Source organism: Centruroides sculpturatus, unplaced genomic scaffold, assembly GCF_000671375.1.
Source record: "Centruroides sculpturatus isolate CEXI.00-Female unplaced genomic scaffold, Cexi_2.0 scaffold340, whole genome shotgun sequence".
Taxonomy (NCBI): domain Eukaryota; kingdom Metazoa; phylum Arthropoda; class Arachnida; order Scorpiones; family Buthidae; genus Centruroides; species Centruroides sculpturatus.
Genome location: NW_019384518.1, coordinates 31,332 through 50,830, shown reverse-complemented (window position 1 = coordinate 50,830; position 19,499 = coordinate 31,332). Strand labels below are relative to the sequence as shown.

Sequence of the window (19,499 nt, the reverse complement as noted above, 5' to 3'; positions counted from 1 at the left end):
TTATATTGTTAGCTATGTTGCAGTTATTTTATAAACAATTTAGTGAAAAAAGATAACTTTTTAGTCTATTTATATATAAAAATTTGATGATTTTACAAATTTGACATACACATTAAAAGCATTGCATAATTATAGCTGTATTTAATTATGCAATAGTCTTTTAAATGCATAATAACATTTTTATCCTGATAATTATGTGATATGTATGGAAAGAATTTTTAATTTTAATAAAAAGTTTTTATGCATTTTAGTTTATATCATCATTGGATTATTTGTTCTGGCTTCCGCCATCTCCGTTTATCAAAATTTAAATGCGCTGATGCAAAAGGTTCCCGTCGGAACTTGCCTGTGAGTGAATTTTCTGTTTTACGACACAAGAAAACTTTGGTTTTATGTAAGTAGTGATTTGAAATACAATTGCATTTTATAGTTTCTTCCAATGTTCCGCACTTGGCACCAAGTGGAGCTGTCAGGTGCGACAGATGGTTCTGGCATGCGCGGCTCTAGCCCTCTCCCTGACCTGGCTGGTGTTGAGAAAAGAAAGGTTGGTAGAACTTGCCATTATTTACCATTAAAATTTTTAAAGCTCTAAATATTAATTTCTAGCTACTCTTGGATTCTTCAAGATCTATTGGGAATTTCATTTTGCATAAATTTGTTACAATCAATTAGACTTCCAAATCTGCAGGTAATTACTTAGATTTCTAAACTTTTTACCAGGTTTTAATACTTTGTAATACTGTTATTTATTCTTTACAGATATGCACAATTTTGTTAGTGTTGCTCTTTTTCTACGACATCTTTTTCGTCTTCGTCACTCCCCTGTTAACTGTGGTAAGTTGAGACCGCGGGCATAAAACTCCGCCACTAATTTTGTTCTAATCATTCCGTTTTCGTACCTTTGTAGAAAGGAGAGAGCGTCATGGTAGAAGTTGCAACGGGTGGTACTTCCGGTGAACAGGTAAGAATTTTTAAGATATTTTTATGAAAGCACGGTAATAATAATTAAAACAAAAACAAATTATTTTTGTAAATGGTATATTCACGATAACAGATTTAATGATATATTGTAATTAGATTGATTGGTAAACAGAGAGAATATTGTAATCATTTTGACAACAAATACGAAATTACGGTTAGTTTCACAGGTCCGATCTGTAATTAATTCCGGAAGAATGCACGGAAGATTTATTTATTTCAACGAATAACTCTAGGGATAATTGGAATATTTATCTAAATTTTTTCTTGTACTTTCCAAGTCCAAGTTTTATATTCTTACAAATTATTAATCACACCGATGCTAAAATTAAGCCATAATAAATGCGTATGTCTTATCCAGAATCTTAAGATTTAAAAAAAAAAATTATAATTGATGCCTCAAAACAAATATAAAAAAATTAATAAATGAGTAATTAAAAATTATATTTTGGCTCACTAGAAATGACGACAGAATTAGAATGACTAAAAGATTAAATGTTAGGATAATCAACTGACTAGGAACTTACTTTCTCTTTAATGTTTTCTCTAGTAGAACCGCAATGAATTGGGTCAAGATTCACAAACTGGGATATAACGAGTGATAAGATAATTCTTTTCTCATTTAATAATAAAATATCGTTGTTGCTATAAATCGGCACGTTTCTCAATAAGTTCTCATTACTCACTTGTTTATTATTATGTTATGCTGCATTAAAACTATATTTAAAAAAAGAAAACTTAAAAGCATAGTGTAGCAAAGGACATTTTATATATCGAGTTAAAAAGCTTTTTCGTGAAAGTTTGACTTCTTCCAGGAATACTCCGGTTTGTAATTTTAAAAAAAATAAGAATTATTCGGGAATAAATGGAAGCGAAATGAATTCCAAATACGGAATGAATAAACATGGGTTGCATAGATGCAGTATAGTAATAAAACTATTCTGGCGCTTATTTTTCTAGGTAAAATTATCAGACCAAATCGCGAAAGTGTATAAACGTTCCGGCTCAGATTACGCGTTATTGTTACTAAACATTTCACAGTCTTTGAAGAGTGGCGGAAGGTAAATCCCATTATCGACTTAAATATCACCGATCGCACCCCACAGTCTGTTATTTCAGCGGGATAATACACCCGACATTAAATTTTCCACGTTGCTTTAAAAAAGGAGACATCAGACGATTGGCACGGAGATAAAAACAAATTTCCCGAGTACAGAAGTTTAGCAAAAAGTTTAGAAATTAGAAAACACATTTCTTGTTTCTTTTACTGTCGACATAAACAGTATAATAATTAAGGTTTTTGACTAAAGATAAGAATAGTTTGAGTTCCGAACAACCGTCAAAGATATCCCGCATGGTTAAGAGTTTAATTATTGTTTTCTCGATTGTAAAACTACCCCAATTTTTCAGACCAGTAAAGTCGAAAATAGAATGGCGGTAATTGCGGAGGAAATGTAATTTGTTCCGTACAGTACTTACAGAAATTGCGGAGGAGATCAATGGTTATCGATGTCAAAATAAGTTAATACAAGTTATATCTCATTTATTTTAAACAGTGCGGATCGGCCATCGTTTTCTTCCTTCCACGCCCAAATAATTATTGCTTTCGATCGATTCGACTTTTGCAAACGTTATAACGTCGGTTGGGATAATTTGTAAATAATGAAATGCGGATTAGTTTATAAGTTGCGCGTTAGATTTACACTCCACTAAATTTATTCCGCTTATCCCTAGATCTAAAGATTGGCGCAAAAAATCCCAGGGAATTGTCGTCGGGTCCCTTCCCGATTAAGGCCCGTTAGCGCCCGCGGGGTAGTAGGAGAGAGAGAAAAAATGAACTACTATTATTAAATTTAGATAAAGAATATCGATCGCTGTTCCAGCAAATTGTATTTATTCTCGCAAGGTTAACCTTTCGAAAACTTATGCGGTCGGAGTATTTGATAATTTAGAAAAATATTTTCCCCGTTGCCCTTTAAATTTTAATGCCTTTGTATTCGGCATAAAATATTTTTGGAGAATAATTTTCCGCTAATCCAAAAAAAAAAAAAAATGCCGCCCGGTTATCGATCCGCGGCGTTAATATGCCAGCGTTGTATCCGGGAATAACGGAACATAACCTAAATATTAATATTTCTGGAATTACACCGGTTGTACGATAGAAAAACCAAGTCGGCGCGGTTATTAATTGTCGGTAATTCTTAACAGCCGAGGAAAAAAAAATCGAAATTAGTTGTTGTTATAATATACTTTAATAGAATTACATTAATTCTTTAATATGCGTAATTATCGCGTAGTAATAACGGGAGAGGGATGCGGCCAGACCGAGAGAATTGGAAAATATTTAGCATTTTTCTCTTTATAAAAATGCCTTAATGACGGTAAATACTTTACTTTTTTCCCCCCATTTCCATAATTTCGATTGTGAAAAGCGTAATTGTTTCCAACGTAAAAGTAATTAATTTGGAAAGAGAATTTTTGCGAATGTTCCGGGAAGACCGGGGCGAAAATAAAGACACGATTCGGTAGAGTAAAATCGCGTTTATTTACGTGTTAATCGGTTACATCGAACACGACGTATTTACAATTTTTCTTGGTTATCCCCGGTAATTAAGTTACACGCTCTTCTTCTTCCTCCTCCGAATTACTCGGGACCGGTCGAGTTCGGCTCCTTCGTAATCCACTTTTTTTCCCCCGACGGACGGGTGTCGTTCTTCGCACTTTAATCGGTCTCGACGTTCTCTTCTTCGCACCGGAGCTGGAAGTCCGTCCTCCTCGTAATTTGCCAAATTCCAACCGAACGTGGCGTAAATTATGCATGGACACCGCTCCCACGCCCAATTCCGTTACCTGGCCTAAACGAATTAGCTAGCCTCTAAACCGAATTACCGTTATACAAATATACGTACCGAAATTTCTGCACCTTTGCAGGGAAGAACGGAAACACGCCAGTTTTTTTTTTTTTCGTGAATGGAAAATTCCCAGAGTTGGAATATTCCCAGGTAAATTTGCGCATCTGGGAATATTCCAATTTTCAAATAGTTACGACTTTATGTCTATGGTGGGATTAATGAGCGAAATTATTGGTAATATCTTTGGCCTACACCTACGGTTACGTCGGCGATAATCGATGGTTCTAACCTTTAACTACATCGGCGGCGGGGGGGTTTACATTTAGAGGGCGATATTAAACTGGGGAAGAGAAGTTTCCTGTATAAAATGTAGGCCTAGATGCGCGCGCGGGAAAGGAATTTTCGTAATTACCTCGATTAGGGGAGAGAATTAAATTTTTTCCTCTTTCGGAATTGATAATTAACTCGGTAATTTTCGGTTTTTCGGAATGTCCCGAAGTAATTTCGTCGTTAAAGTTGTTACCGCGGAATGTTTTCGGTAACGTTTATTATTGTTATCTTCTGTTATTATTTAGTTAGATCGTGTCCGACGTTTACGAAATAGATTCGGCGCCGTAACCGTTACCCAGGCGGAGGGGAGGGGAATGTCCGCCGACGATACGAAGGTTACTCCGGGAAAATAAGCGTTACGCTCCGAGAAAGTTATAGAATGTACGGGGAGGAGAGGAATAAGATTAATCGCCTTCCGTAACTCTCCACTCTGGTTAATTTCGCCAAGTTTGGTGAAGCGCGAGACGTAGAACGGCTTTTAATAAACCGAAACGACGAATATATCCCGATTAGTGTAGTGGACCGAAACTAAATTAATTCTAGCGCCGTTTAAATATATTATTCGCGCGCGGTTACGAAACGTTACCAATCCGGATGGCCTACCCGCGGAATTTGAAAGGGAGCGGCGCAACGGGCTCTCGGTTATTCGATCGCGATTAATCGCTAGAGAGAACTAAACGAGAAACGAGCGGAATTTCTCCGCCCTTCCGACACGAATAACGAATAATTTGGTGTTTGGACAGATCCCGATGGTGCTGAAGGTGCCGCACCTGACTTTCAACGGTCTGAGCGTTTGTCGTTACCTGAACTACTCGCTCCTGGGATTCGGAGACATCCTGGTTCCGGGTAAGTTCCTTTCTGTGCGGTTGCCCTCGGCTTTCACTCTCCTCTAACCCTATACCGTTCCCTCTTCAGGTCTGCTGATCGCCTACTGCCACGGATTCGACCTGATCGCCGACACCGGAAGAGTTTACTTCGCGCTGTCCTCCGTGGGTGAGTGTTTCGTCCTCCTCCTCTTCTGTCGCCGGTCCTTCCTCCACCCACGCGTCTTTTTCTGTGTTTTTTTCAGCCTACGGCTCGGGCCTGCTGGTCACCTTCGTGGCCCTGTACCTGATGAACACGCCGCAACCGGCCCTTCTGTACCTGGTTCCGGCCACCTTGCTCCCCCTCCTGTTGGCGGGATGGTTCCGAGGAGACCTGCGCCGGCTGTGGTGGGGAATAAAGGTCGGTAGAGTTTGTCGTCGTCCGGTCGACCCTCCGCTGCCGCGGACCAACTAACCTTAGCCTTTTCTAGAGAACCGGTCGGGAGCTGGCCAGCTCGCCGGAAGTGGAAACTCCCTCCTTGCCGGAAGTCACCGAGGAAGCGGCGGAGGACGCCGAACTGTTGAAGTGAGTCCCGCCGGGGGCGGGAAGAGAGAGACAGAAGGATATTTTTGTACTTAAAAGGCCCGTCCGCCGCCGTCTGTCCATATCGCGCTTCCGGTTCTTTGGCCGGCGGCGGGCGTGTCTCGGTCTGTAGCGTGGAATAAAGGAAACTTTTTGTATTTTTGTCACCCGGCTCCGTTTTGGAAAACTACGAACGGGGGCGACGGGATACAAATTTTTATTTCTCGGGGTATTTTGAAATCGTACAAGTAAACGTGTGTGCAAAGACAGTATAAAAGGGAAGTCGGAAGTGCGGGAGACACGTTCCGATGATAAAGTACAGGATCCTTCGGTCGTTGGTCCCACGCGGAACGAAAACCGATCGAGAAATGGACCCGGGGCGTTCCGAAGCGGAAGAGGTTTGGTCCCAGCTGTCGACGGGCGACCGAAACCACCGAAAACCGGAAGTAGACGAAGAAGAGAAGGCGGTGGCGGGCACCTCAAATCCTGCATTTTAACACCGATGGGGTGGGGGTGTCGGTGCGGTTCGCTCGCCTTCCAACCCAACAAACAAATAAATAAATAAAAAGAGTCCAGTCGAACCGGTTGCCATTTCCCGACGGTCGCTCTCTCTCTTTTTCGGTAATTGTTTGGGCTTGAAGTGATTTTTTTCTTCTGTTTAACTCTAGGCGCTACTGTTATATATAATTGTTTTTTCGTGTATAAAAAGGAGAAACTGGAAAGGACCGTCCGTCCACTCCCATGCTATATGAAGCGGAGAATTGCCGTAAGCCGGGATCCTAGCCGAGCACCCTGACCAAAACTCTACAATCGTCCCCCTCCTTTACATATTTATATTATTTACATTCCCTTGCCGGGGATATGTGGATGGCGATCGGGGGCCGCGGTAGACTTTTTCCACCGGGGAGAAAAATAAACTCGCGCGTCCTCCGTCTCCGCGGCGCGCGCCGGTTCGAGTGCCTAGTGAGTGCGTGTGTTCGTGTGTGTGTGTTGTCGTGCTTTTGCGTGCGTTTCTGGTGCATAGTTGGTCGGTGACGACGTTCTACGCCTAGCTATCGACGAAAACGAATGCGAAATGGAAGATGCATAGCTCGGAGGACGCGTCCGGGAGATCCGTTTGCGGCGCGCCCGCGCGGAGCTGGGCCGCGCGGCGCGGCGCGTCGCCGTCGGAGGCCCGAAAACGATTGACATAGATTTTAAAGTGATGGTTCTGTTCCAGACAAAAGAAGAATAGAAGAATCCTCGACCGAGCGCTACCGGCTAATCCGCGTCCGGAAACGACGCGGCCGACAGCCCGGAAACGACGCAACTAATCGTAAAATGGAATGGTCGAAGACGAAAGAGGGCGCCCGCCCGGGTCAGACGTTGACGGGGGAGGACGACAGTCCGGCCTCGTCTATCCGCCCGCGTCCGGGCGCGTTGGTCACTATGATGGTGGGCGAGTTGGGTCCGTTCTGGACCGGATGAGCGGCGCCGCTGCTCGGCCTCCGGGGACTCTCCTGCAACTGTACACAAACAAAACGGCGTCAGTCTCCCCCTCGTTTCCGGTCGCCGTGGCCGACGCGGCAAACTCACCTTTTTGGCGATTTCGTCCACCGACAGCACGGTGCCCCCCGCCAGTTGGTCCGTCCTCTTGTCGGGGTTGCTTCTCAAGCTCTGTTGACTGGGGCGTCTGCTGCCTGCCACACGTTTCATACCAGAAAAATGAGTGGACGTAGACACTTCTCGCTCTTCCCCTCCTTCCGATACGAGCAGCGCTCCCTCTCCTCCGCAAAGGGCTACAAATAAACGCGGCCGAATTTCTTTTTTAAAAGTGGACCCCGCTTCCATCGATTGGTCTTTTCTACAAACCAAGTTTTTCCGTCGATAAACTAAAAATATCTCTGGGTTTTTTCCCTTTGTTTCGAGAAGACATTCGGTCAAACAAGGTGACGAGGGGAGGAAGAGGGGGCGCAGTCTTATCTTTCGGAAGGGGAGAGCGAAGAAGGGAAGGAAAGTAACGGTACTTACCCGCTCGAGAAGGGAGGGGCGACAATTGCGAACAGACGCTGGGCTGTCGCGACCCTCCTTGCATGCTGGCGTGGCTGCCCCGTCGGTGCCCCTTCTTCTTACCCAGTTTGATGTGCATCAGTCGAGGGTGCGGATTGCTGAAGATGGAGCGGTTGTTGCGGAATCTGGCCCTGTCCAACGACAATCGGGTGGAATTTTAGCTCGGTGGGAAAATCGGAAGAGGAGAGTCGCGTGGTTACGCGTCGACGGGAGGGAAGGCGTGGGTGGACGGGAGGTGGCGGGTGGTGGAAAGGCGGACGACTCACCTGCTGAACATGTTGAGGGCCACGCATATTCCGATGAACATGAGTCCAAAGACGACGAGGATGATCAAAACGTTTTTGTCTTTGATTCCTCCCGATCCTTCCGAATCGCCTTCGTTTCGCTCTCCCGGCGTCTGGGTGGTCAACACTTCTCTCTCTTGAAAGAAACAATCCGCTTTAGACGGCCAAAGAACCCGCAACTCCCCCAAGAAGGCCTCCGCCCCAATTCGTTCGCCGCCCGCCGGGGAGGGAAAGGGAAGAAAGATTCGCTCACCTAACTGGCAGGTGACCGCTTTCACTTCGTCGAGCAAGATGAATCCGGGGGCGCAGCTGCACCTGTTGTCCACGCAGGTGGAATTTCCGTTCAGCACTCGGCACTGCTCCTCGATCACGCACTCTTCGCGCAACTCTTTTCCTGAAAACCAACAAATCTGATTTTGGGAAGGGAAAGAATAAGATGGCGTGGCGGGTTCGTTTCTCTCCTCCCGTTGGCAAATAATCACTTCCGGAATCCTATGCAAATCGGAGATTAATAAGGGACAGAAGCCACCGATTCCGATTCCGTTAACGAAACGACGAGAGAGGGAAAGAAGTATCGATCGCGACGGAGAAACGATTTAAGAGGAGGGAGAAGTCCGGATATTCCGACATCTGGAGCGGAAGTTTTCCATTTATTTGGCCCCGACGTCGGAAGAGACGACGGTTCCGATCTCTCTCCACCCAGAAAAAAAATCACCCGCGGGAGGAGGAAAATTTGGCGGCCACCGAGGGACCGGGGATACCGAGAAGTCGGTGGAATTCTGTCCCGGAAACCCATACGAACCGGAAGTAGCGGTAAAGATGGCGGCAAAAGGCCGTTATCTCCCGAAGAAGGAAAAAGCCAACGTTTTCTGGTTATCGCGTTTTAATGCGGGTTAATTAAACGATAATTAAAAGTAACCTAATTGCGTCGGTTTCCGGGAAAATCGTCTTTGGGTCGAACGAGCGGCGACGTCATATTTCCTTTATTAATTAACCGTTAATTAGCCCAGGCGATTATTAGTCGACTTCTCGCGTATCTTAAATTAGTTTCGGCCGCCGAAGAGGTAAATAAGCTGGGAACCGAAGACCGAGTCTTTGGAGAACTCCGTGATCGATGGAGTTCGATCGCCCGGCGACGAAAGGAGTGGATCGAATTTTAATAGTTTTCCACGGATGGTCGCTCGGCTACTTATAAAACTATTTAATAAGAGACGAAAGCGCAAAATAGGAACGTTTCGAAACTCCGTTTTACGCTTGGCCGCGGTTGGGAATGCGCAATCCGTTACCTGGCTTACCGGCGCCAATTCGGGCTTATAAACAGCCGCGGATCCTCTCCGGGGATCCATTTTTAGCCCGGAGTGTGTGAGCCAAAGTGCAGTTTTTTACCATTTCTTTTCAATTTCCAACCCACGAGAGAAGGTAATAATACCTAGAAAGTCGTCCAGTAGGAGCAGTCGGAGACTCTCCCGGGGAAAAGTTCGTTACGGAGGAAACTACCGAAATCTTTACGAAGAAACGAGGTTCGAATTTATGACGACACACGGGAGAATCCGCCATACATTTTAAGAGTACCTTCGATCGTAAATCCCCATTTCGGTTCACTCGGCGATCAGGCCCCAGCCTAATCTCAATCCTCGGGAACGGAACGGAAAAAATTCGGGAGTGACTCCCAAGTTTGGTTCCGGTCTACCGTCCTTTAAATATTGACAATCGAGCCGAATGGCAGTTAGATCGAAGAAATTATCCGGCCTAACCGGGCCGTTACGGTTATCGCCCGTTTATTATTAACCAATCCTTTTGCCGTCACCAAACTTTTATTACTAAACAAAAATGGAAGGGAAGAGGACAATCGGTGGGCGTAAGGGTAGAAATTCCCAGTCGGACCCCAGAGATCGGTACGAATTCGTTATTATTTTAGTGGATATCTCGCTAGGTGTTTCGAAGACTCCGGTGACTAATTTGGACGGTCAAAATGGCTTCTCGGAGTCCCGGGGATCGCTATTTTAGGTAAACCGGCGGAAAAAATCGGGCGAGAAAGTCATTTGCGAAATGGAAATCGGAAGATGGACTTTTTTTTTCTTCGTTTTAGCTGCGATCGAACTTTCCAATATCGTCGATTGAAAGGGAGAGTGGTTCCTCCCCTCCGCCACTTCATTGGACGATTCTAGGCGAGAATACGTCGAATCGTCGGTCCGTGCGCCAAATTGGCGCTCCGTATCGGATCCGAAAGGACCCCCTCGGTAAAACTGGAATCAGTTAGGGAAAAGTCGAAGGTTAGAAACGATGGGATTAGTGAAACTCGGTCGCTTCACCGCCCTCCAATTCCTCCCCACTCCCATTAACCGTCGATCCCTAATCGATTTACCGGGACGGTGGGGGGAGAGCGGAAATTTCCGGGATAAGCGTTCCGGAAGTTTGGTTACGCCGAGAGGAAAAAGGCTTTTAGCCACTAGCAATAATTAGAAGATCGAATTCTTCCAGGAAATCGGAAAAGATAGTTACGAAGAAAGAATCCCGTTTTCCCTCCCGGCTGCAAATAATGGAAATCCATGGCCGTTGAATCGAATGGGACCGTTCGACTTCGGATCCGGAAGTACCCGCGGAGGGAGCCGATTTAAAAATATTTGAATAATAATTACTCCGGCACTCCCCGATGGAGGAATTTAAAGAAAATTCATCAGATTCTATTGTAAATTTTTATTTCCGACTCGTAGTCGTACAGGTGTACGACACAGCGCGGTAGGAAGGTACGAAACACCTACCGAACCGACAATCAATTAAATTCAATCGGCGCATCGATCCTTAGTACCCGCACCGGGATTGGTTATTATTTTTGTTAAATATACCACCGGACAACTTAAGTTATAAGCCATTTCCCTTAGCCTAGTCTGGCGCTCTGGGTACGTCACCGAGAGAGAAAATGGCCGGGTAAAGAGCGCCAGACCCCAATCTTTCGGAAGCGCCTTTTAAGTAGGGAGGAATAGTTTAAGAAGCGCGTGTTGGTAGTACGGAACGGCAACGAATCGAAATTTGCTGTGTAAAAAGACGTGTACAAAAAGCATTTAATTCCGAAAGGAAATTTGTTAGTTTGCTCGAGGGTTTAAGGATAAGAGAAGCTTTGTTTGCGGAGTTATCGACGCTTCTTTGTAAAGATGGCGGCAAAAGGCCGTTATCTCCCGGAGAAGGAAAAAGCCAACGTTTTCTGGTTATCGCGTTTTAATGCGGGTTAATTAAACGATAANTCTTTCGGAAGCGCCTTTTAAGTAGGGAGGAATAGTTTAAGAAGCGCGTGTTGGTAGTACGGAACGGCAACGAATCGAAATTTGCTGTGTAAAAAGACGTGTATAAAAAGCATTTAATTCCGAAAGGAAATTTATTAGTTTGCTCGAGGGTTTAAGGATAAGAGAAGCTTTGTTTGCGGAGTTATCGACGCTTCTTTACTGGCTTACCCCGGGGATGGAGTGTTATTACTTCTTATCTCGGCTTTTGCCTGCGGAAAGTATTATGTAGCTTAACTGTAATCCGATAGACCGGGGTGGACGGGTTAATCCGCCACAAAATTCGGTGGCCGTAGCGTTTTATATTTAGAAAGAGGCGCGAGACGAATAAAACACTAGAAATCGAGATAATACAAACTCTTCGTCTTTCTACATTCGGCCCCCTACGCTATTTATACATAGTAAATAGTGTTAATAGACGAAATGTTAGGCCGTTATCACCGAAGATTACGTAATTCCGACTTTTCGGAGGGAATTCCTCCAGCGGAATCCCTAGTAATATCGTGTTTTAATATATAAAATTAAAGAGAGTTTTGTGTAATATATACTTTAGGATTGGCTAATTCGAACACTCGGTAATTAGTGACGTTTTGTCGCTACGTTTTCCCTAAAAATGCGGGCGTAACGGTCGTTCCGAAGGGAAGAAAACGAAGAGAAACGACCGACGGAAACTGTTCGAGATAGACGATAAAGGAGCGAAATGTTACAGCGTGAAGAGAGGAGGAGGAAAAAAATCCCTAGGATAATGGAACGACGTTCTTCCGGCCAGAGTTCCATTAATTTTAACACCGAGATTTTCCTTCTAAAAACGTGTAATTATTTTCTTTTACCGGGGAGACTCCCTCCTCCAAAAAACGTCCGAACTTTTGATAAGCCAAAGAACGATCTAAAGGGGGAAAAATCCCGGTTTCGATCGATTCCATCGATTTTACGTCGGCGCTTCATCCGGTAAATACCGTAATAACGGATCGATTGGATCCTCTATTGTTATTATAATAATATTTGGAAGGGTCGTTCCCCGCGGCTGGAAATAAGCTTCTTCCGGATGGGTTCTTTGTTTCCTAAAATTCACCTCCAATTCCCGAAATTTTCAGATAACGGATCGACGTCGGTACGGACTTGCACGGTTTGTTTCCGGAGCGTCGTCCCGGAAAATAGAGAGGCCGCGGATGCGAAAACGGGACGATTTGGAGGAGGAAGAAAAAGGTAGAGGAGCGCCCGAGGAAAGGCGGGCGAAACAGTTAATATTAATTAGGCGGTCGACCGTCCATTAACTACTTAATTAAGAGGAGGGCGGCCCGGCCTAATTACCGGATAAATAAACGGGGAAATTAATTCCGCACCCGACCGAATTAGCCTTAATTACCGGGTGCCCCGAGAAAAAAATAAAAAGCAATTTACCGAAATTTCCGCGGCAATTTTTCTTCGGGACGTATTCTCTCCCCCTCCGTTTCCACCCGCGAGGTAAAGGGGCGGGAGGAACCGGCCGTCTTTCGTCGTTACGTTTCCGCGGAGAAGTCGTTTCCGGAACGATTCCCTCTACCCGAAACGACGTATCCCGGATTTTGTCGAGTGGAAGCACGTACGAGTCTTTTCGTCCCCCCCGTAGCGTAGCGGGTGGAATTTCTCCTCCCCGGAAGCGTAAAAATTTGGAACGAAAGTTTTTACGCTCCCCGGAAATTCCGCAAAAGACGCGATTTGCGGAATTTCCGACCTTCTGCCAAATTGGAAAGTCATTTTCCTCCCCTTTTGCCGAAAGTCGTCGCCATCTCCGTTCCGTTACCGAATAGGAAATGCTTTCTTTTTCTGTCGCTTCTCCACTCCGGGATAATAAAACGAAATTTGCCATAAGGTCCGAACCCCCGACGAACGTTCCCGAGACGTACAGTACAGTACTTGGAATCTGGCCACATTCCGCGAATGAAGGAGTGGACGAAACGAACTTTTCCATTTATTTTTCCGTCGTGGCCTTTTCCCCTACCCCAAAAAATGTATAGAAGAGTGGCCAGTTACTAAAAGAAAGACCGGAAAAGCGTCGCGTCCCGCCTCCGTTCGTCGACGATAAATTAAATCGTCCGTTTATGCCTATGACGCGACGGTCGGGCCAACGTTAATAAACGGAGCTAATCGGACACGGGGCGGTTCTAGACAATTTCCACAAAAGTCCCGTATATTATAAAATTGGCGAAATTATACCGAGGTACGGCCCTAGAAACCGTTACCAACGCCGCCGTCGTTCGGGGTTTCGAAAAGCGAATTAGAATCAATAACAATAAAGGGGGGTTGGGTGGGAAATTCGAATTCTCATTGGGAGAAAATCATCCGCATAAATCGCCGCTAGACGACACGTAAACGGATGTCGTGACGACGGAGGGATTTTTTGTTTGCCTTTCTGTAAATTATAATTAGCTCGGCGCGGAGAATAACAAAGAACGACGCGGCCCGATAAAAGCTACCGAAACATTAGGGGAAGGTGGCCTTAACGCCTTACAAACGCCTTTAGGCTACCTTCCCCCGGGGATCGGAACCCGCCACTCTGGTTAATCTTTCCAGTCCGGAAGAATCGTTCCACTTTTAACCCGGGCCGCGACGTAACCACGGCTAACGTTAATTACGCGCGGCGATTTTACTCGAGTCCGGGTTCGAAATCCGCCGTCCAGCTTTATTCTTTCGCTTAGGTAACGGGAGGGAGCGATTTACGTGTCGATAAAGACGTCGGTACACTCGGGACGAGGTGGTAAGCGGGGGGAGAATTATGGAAAAGTGACGTAACCGGCGAGGCGATAAGAGCGACGACGACCGGGAAATTTTATGTAAATTGGAGAGGATCGTCTTCCAGTCCGAGAGAGAAAGTTATTTGGCATCCCCTTCCCAATGCGGTTCTACTTTGTTTCCCCCTTCCAACCTGGACGGAAAATACACGCGTACTAACTCGGAAATAGAAAAGTGGTAACGTATTGGCGGGGGATAAGAGATATAAATGTACAAACGTAGAGGACGTAACTCCTCCTTAAAGCGATACGTTTACGTATTACAAGTAACTAGTAAGAAAGACAAGAAAATAAGGTGTCGATTTTTATAACCGGTACGTTACGGAGTTTAACGGATTAAAGCGGATAGTAGTAGTCCCGTAGGATTTGGCAATTCCCGGCCAGGCGGAGGGCTCTCCGGAGACGGACGTTTAAATCATCCGTCTACGCGGTAACGGAAGTTACGTTCCGAACTTCCGTTACCGCGTAGACGGAGGCGCGGTGGAGAGAAACCGGGATCCGTTACCCGGAATGGATCGGTAAAGTAGGTGGCGCGCGACCCGTTTCGGTCGATGGTCTCCCACGTATTTTATAGACCGAGTCGTCCTTTTCTCGAAACAAACGGAAAATTTGNGAGGTGGTAAGCGGGGGGAGAATTATGGAAAAGTGACGTAACCGGCGAGGCGATAAGAGCGACGACGACCGGGAAATTTTATGTAAATTGGAGAGGATCGTCTTCCAGTCCGAGAGAGAGAGTTATTTGGCATCCCCTTCCGAAAGCGGTTCTACTTTGTTTCCCCCTTCGAACCCGGATGGAAAATGCACCATCCGTCTACGCGGTAACGGAAGTTACGTTCCGAACTTCCGTTACCGCGTAGACGGAGGCGCGGTGGAGAGAAACCTGGATCCGTTACCCGGAATGGATCGGTAAAGTAGGTGGCGCGCGACCCGTTTCGGTCGATGGTCTCCCACGTATTTTACAGACCGAGTCGTCCTTTTCTCGAAACAAACGGAAAATTTGCCGGGCGTAACGCGTAACGACGCACCGTTCGATACGCGAGGCGAAAATTCCTCCCGAGCCGGCGGTGGACGACCGATTTCTACCAAACGTAACGGGCCAACGTGGATAACGTGGTTATTTTCTATCCGCCGGATTTGGGAACGGATCCGATTTTAAATGCAAATTTCTACGGTAGTGTCTTTACGCCGGTTACGGGCTTTAGGTGTTCCTCCGGCTTATTTTCCCGCAGATCCACCCCGGGACAAGTTAGACGAATCGTTAGTCGTTATGGTTATTACGTTTTCGGTCGAGGATGCTTTATGGTTACGTCGCTTTTCTCCGGCGTCGATCTTCCCAAAATCATTTATTTTCTGGAAGTAATACGTTCTCCGGCAGCTCTTATATAGGAACCGCGTATTTGCATTCGCTCCTCCTCCCCTTTATATCGTTTCGTTGGTGGTCCACCCTTCCCTCCTATACGGAAACGCGACGCCCGACGAATAAACAATCGTCGGCATCGAAATACGCCGCGGGGGTAGGGCGGGGAAGTTTCTCTCCTTAATATTCCGTCCACCCCGTTTCTCCAGTTTAAAATTAAACAATTGGAAACCGAAATAAGATGGAGGGGTTCGGAAGTAAAATCAATTTTCCTTACGGAATTTCGCCACGTTTTTCTTCAGATTCGACGGAGGAGCGAGTGGCGTTTGACGCTGGCGAGAGTGGCGACGATTTGACCTTTACCCAGCGACATTTGTTGTCGGGTTTCGAAGGAACCCAACTCGCGTGTGGAGATCGGGTTCCGTTCTCCGTTCCGTCACGAAACGCGGCTTCTCCTCGGGTCCGGGCGTGGTTTCCACTTTAAAATATTTTCCTTTTTTTTTTTAAATTTCGATTTAATTACGGGGGGACGAGAGAACGGCGCCACCTCCCCCGCTCCTATTCCCGTCTAGCGTCGAGTTAAAACAATGCTTTCGGCCACCGATCCAAACAATACGTTTTATTTTTATTAAAGGAAGGAGCCACTTTGATTTTTTATAATTCCCCCGCCAACGTCGATCGATGGGAATCTCTAATAAATAGAAAATGAAGCGTACGGTTTCGTCACCAGAAAAAAAGAGGACCGACAGACGGAGGCGAAGATCGAAGAGAGGTTTGGGCGCCGTCCCAAAACTTCCATCGACCGTCGGCGTTGGAGATAGGGAAGGAGAAACGGAGGCATCGATCGGACGTTCGGACGTCCCTTTTCAGCCGTTAATTACACCCCCGACCGACGGGCACCTCTCCTTTCCGTCGGGCGCCACGCTCCGACGCCTCCGTGATAAACGGGTGGAAATAGGACTCCGGTGTGACCGAGGAATTGGCCGAGTTCCGGCGGAGAAAAAGGATGGAGAGAGTAAAAATTGGAATGGAAATCGGAGGTAGAACGAGAGATTAATGGGGCCCGGTGGCGGAATGTCCATTTATTTCGTCTTTCCCGTGTCTTACCCGGTGGAAACACGTCGTAAATAGCCTAGAACGCCACAGGAAAAGCCCGGAGTCGAATTTTCCGTCTGGTCCGCGGCGGGTGCCTCTACCAATTGTTTTTTCAACCGAAATTTCTTCTGACATACGGAACGCCTCTTCTAACAATTGTTTTCCTTTCTCTCGGAGACCGGGCCTTTCTCTCCCGCCTCGCCACTCCATTTTCATTGTTAACGACTTATGTGTCCGAAACCTTCTCGCGCCCTCCCGAAAATTATAATTGCTCTATTAAGTCGTATCCGGGCCCCCGCCACCCTCGAAAGAAAGGGATTTTTCCGTTGTTCCCTTTATTGTATTAATAAAGGATAAGAAAGTGGAAAATCTTTCTCGCGCGACGCGACGGCGGAGGTGTTTATAATTTGTCTTCCCGGCCAAAGGCGTATAGGAAAAAGGGCGCCCACCACCCCCTTCGGGGTAGAATGGAAGATTCCCGTTACGGTGGCGACGACACGCCCCGGCCCCGTCCGCGGGTGGCGAGTGGTGCGACCGGACGGCGTCGTCGCGCCCCCGACATTCCCTCTTTCCTCGGCACCCGTCAGTCGAAAGGAGAAGAGCCCCATCCGCGTCCGAAAGCTCTTCGTTACCGAGAGGGAAATTAACCCGATTCGGGGAATTATCCCCCAGGGAACGACGGAGAGAAGGAAATTTGCGGTAATTACCGATAATCGACAGTCATTTTAAATTCTTATTTCGTCTTTACTTTCGTCGGACGGGAACGTTCCCACGGCCCCTGCCCCCGCGTCGTCCCCATCTCCCGCGGAATACTATTATAAATGGCGTATTCTTCCGGGTAATTAATAAGAAAAGAGGTTTGGCGCGGTGGCGACGGGAAGGGGATCCGTGCCGAAGAACCGCCAGTGGGGAGGAAAGTTCCTATACACCGGGCGCGGAGGATTTCCGCCAGTGCGCGTGGAAGGAGAGAAAATAATAAACTTTGCAAAGCAGGTTAATTGGGAAGGAGAAGGAAAGGACTCACCCTGCAAGCAGTTGCCTCCTGCGGACAGCACCCAATTGCTCTTTTTGCAGACGCAAGTCCGCGTGTCCGCGTCGCATTCCACCTGCTCCACGTCTCCGCATTCCGAGTCTTCCGTGCATTCCACCGCCGCACCTGCCGAAAGAGAGTGGTCCACACTTGAGAAACGTGGGCATTTCCGCCGGACACATCGCTTCCCGGGATTAAAGGGGCAATCCACCCGGCATTGGAGCGACCGTGCCCATTAAATAAACGCGCCATTCGATGGCCGGCGGAAAAACGAGAAATCGCCGAGGCGTTTGCCAGTCGCCAACGTCGTCTTTTAACGCTTTTTCTCGTCGTTCGGAACCGACGATTATTCGCCTCTCCGACCGGTCGTTCGCGAGCCACGGGGTTGCGACCAACGACCAAGGGTCCATCCCGTCTTCGGATCGAAATCCTTGGCGGGGAATGCCAACGAAAGCGGAGGAAGCCGGAAGTGCCGAAGAACCGAAATCCTCCGGCGGGACATTTATAAAGGCATTTCCAAAGTTATCCGGGAGGGTTCTTTTCCTCCCAATCGGGTGGTGGGATTAACCACGCGCCGATCTTCTTTCGGACAGAAGGGAAGTGACGTAACCGGATCTTTTCGTCCCCCTTTCCACGGATTAGCAGAGATTGGAGGGAAAAAGTGTAAAGAGCTTCGGCTAAATTAGCGGAGTCGATAAATTGGAAGCGAGGAAGGGAACCGCGCGCACCTTCCGACCGCAGTTATCGAATCTATCTCGTCGGCGGCGAGAATCCGACGAGATAAATTCCCGTGTTTACCGGGAGCGGGGAGGAGGGAAGAACGTAGTTTTCGCCGGAAAAGGGATTTTTTTTCAGATTTCGTCCCGAGCGGAGAATAATTAAGACAGGGCGCGGTCGGAGGATAATTTCCTCCACGGAAGACGGAACGGAAGAAAAATAGTTTGGGAGGTCGGTATGGGCGCCCGCGCCGCAATACGGGCGCGCGATCGATACGGGGAGAAAAGGGCGACGCGAAAACATTCCGACGCTCCGCACCCGACCAGGGAAATTCCGTATTCCCCGTCATTTTTCTCAAAGGATTCCTCCGCCTCCTCCCGGCCGACCGGCAAATTCCAAAGACGATCGCCTCCCCCCGCGCGAAACTTTCCGGTAAAATAGTTTGAAGCGCGTTTGGGCGGCGGGGTCCGACCGGGGTGGGGGGCCGGACCCGTTTTCGGGGTTATCGATCGGGAAAGGAAACGGACCCGGCCGCGCGCGTAACCCCGACGACCGAGCAAACAAATCGCGCTAATTGATTCCTCCCGCGCCGTTCAACTGGAAAAGCGCGGGCCTCCGGGGTTCGAACCCCGGCGCGCGGCGGGGAAAGTGCGCCGGGTCGGGGGTGGCCCGGGTGGAAGAGGAGAAAGGGAAAGAGGTACTCACCGGTGGGCGCATCCGTTTGGTTTCGCTGGAGTTCGGCCGGATAAGCGGCGCACAAGAGCAGGACGAGCAGCGCGTAGCGCCGTCCCGCGTTCATTTTCGGATGAGGTGGCGATTAACCCAGATCTTCCATCCCCACGGACGCTTCGGGCGTCCGATGTCGTCCGCCGTTCGCTCGCGCCGACTTTTCCTACCGGCTTTCGTCGGCTCGGCGCTCCACGGCGGCCGACGCCCGTCCCTCTCTCCCATTGGTCCGTTCCGCGCCTGCTCTATCGGGGCGCCCTCTCTCCGCCTCCCCCGCCCGGGCGCCGTCGCCTCCCCTTTTCTCCCCCGTCCGATCTCCTCCGGAACCCTCCTCTTCCATTTCGGAATTTTCTTCCTCCCGCTTTTAATATTGTCGCCAACCGCCGCGCCCGCTCTCCGACCCGGTGTCCGGCGCCTTTGGCTAATATCCCCCGTATCTTTCGCACCGCGTCCCGTCTCTCGCCCCATTGGCGCGTTCTTTTTCGTATCCGTTTTCCCCACGCGCTCTTACGTCATTAATCACACTTAGGACAAAAGATTTAGGAAAAGGATTCGGGTGTCCATCAATTACGGCCGAGATACGACGCAGCCAATTTCTGCCGGTGTGTCGCGCCTCTTCTTTCTATTTCGGCGGCGGAAGGGGAAA

General features: G+C 47.7%; 2 protein-coding genes across 4 annotated transcripts in view; one reads left to right on the top strand and one right to left on the bottom strand.

The window, feature by feature from the left end:
• LOC111622641 (signal peptide peptidase-like 2A) overlaps positions 1-5,704 on the top strand; it is a 38,972-nt gene extending 33,268 nt beyond the window's left edge. For 2 of the 3 annotated variants that reach the window (XM_023365046.1, XM_023365047.1), the window contains exons 7-15: positions 252-348; positions 431-544; positions 607-688; positions 760-834; positions 908-961; positions 4,904-5,006; positions 5,076-5,153; positions 5,230-5,384; positions 5,455-5,704. In XM_023365046.1, coding sequence (XP_023220814.1) covers positions 252-348; positions 431-544; positions 607-688; positions 760-834; positions 908-961; positions 4,904-5,006; positions 5,076-5,153; positions 5,230-5,384; positions 5,455-5,553 — 857 coding nt within the window. In that variant the 3' untranslated portion in view covers positions 5,554-5,704. The remainder of the gene's footprint in view (positions 1-251; positions 349-430; positions 545-606; positions 689-759; positions 835-907; positions 962-4,903; positions 5,007-5,075; positions 5,154-5,229; positions 5,385-5,454) is intronic. The other variant, XM_023365048.1, reaches the window with a different exon arrangement.
• On the bottom strand, positions 5,703-19,236 carry LOC111622644. Its single transcript, XM_023365053.1, has 7 exons — positions 18,833-19,236; positions 17,405-17,536; positions 8,133-8,273; positions 7,862-8,015; positions 7,557-7,726; positions 7,122-7,225; positions 5,703-7,051 (listed from the first exon to the last, which is right to left on the bottom strand). Exons 1-7 carry the CDS (start codon positions 18,924-18,926, stop codon positions 6,905-6,907), a joined length of 942 nt encoding a protein of 313 aa, XP_023220821.1. The 5' UTR covers positions 18,927-19,236; the 3' UTR covers positions 5,703-6,904.
• Between the last annotated feature and the right edge of the window lie 263 nt (positions 19,237-19,499).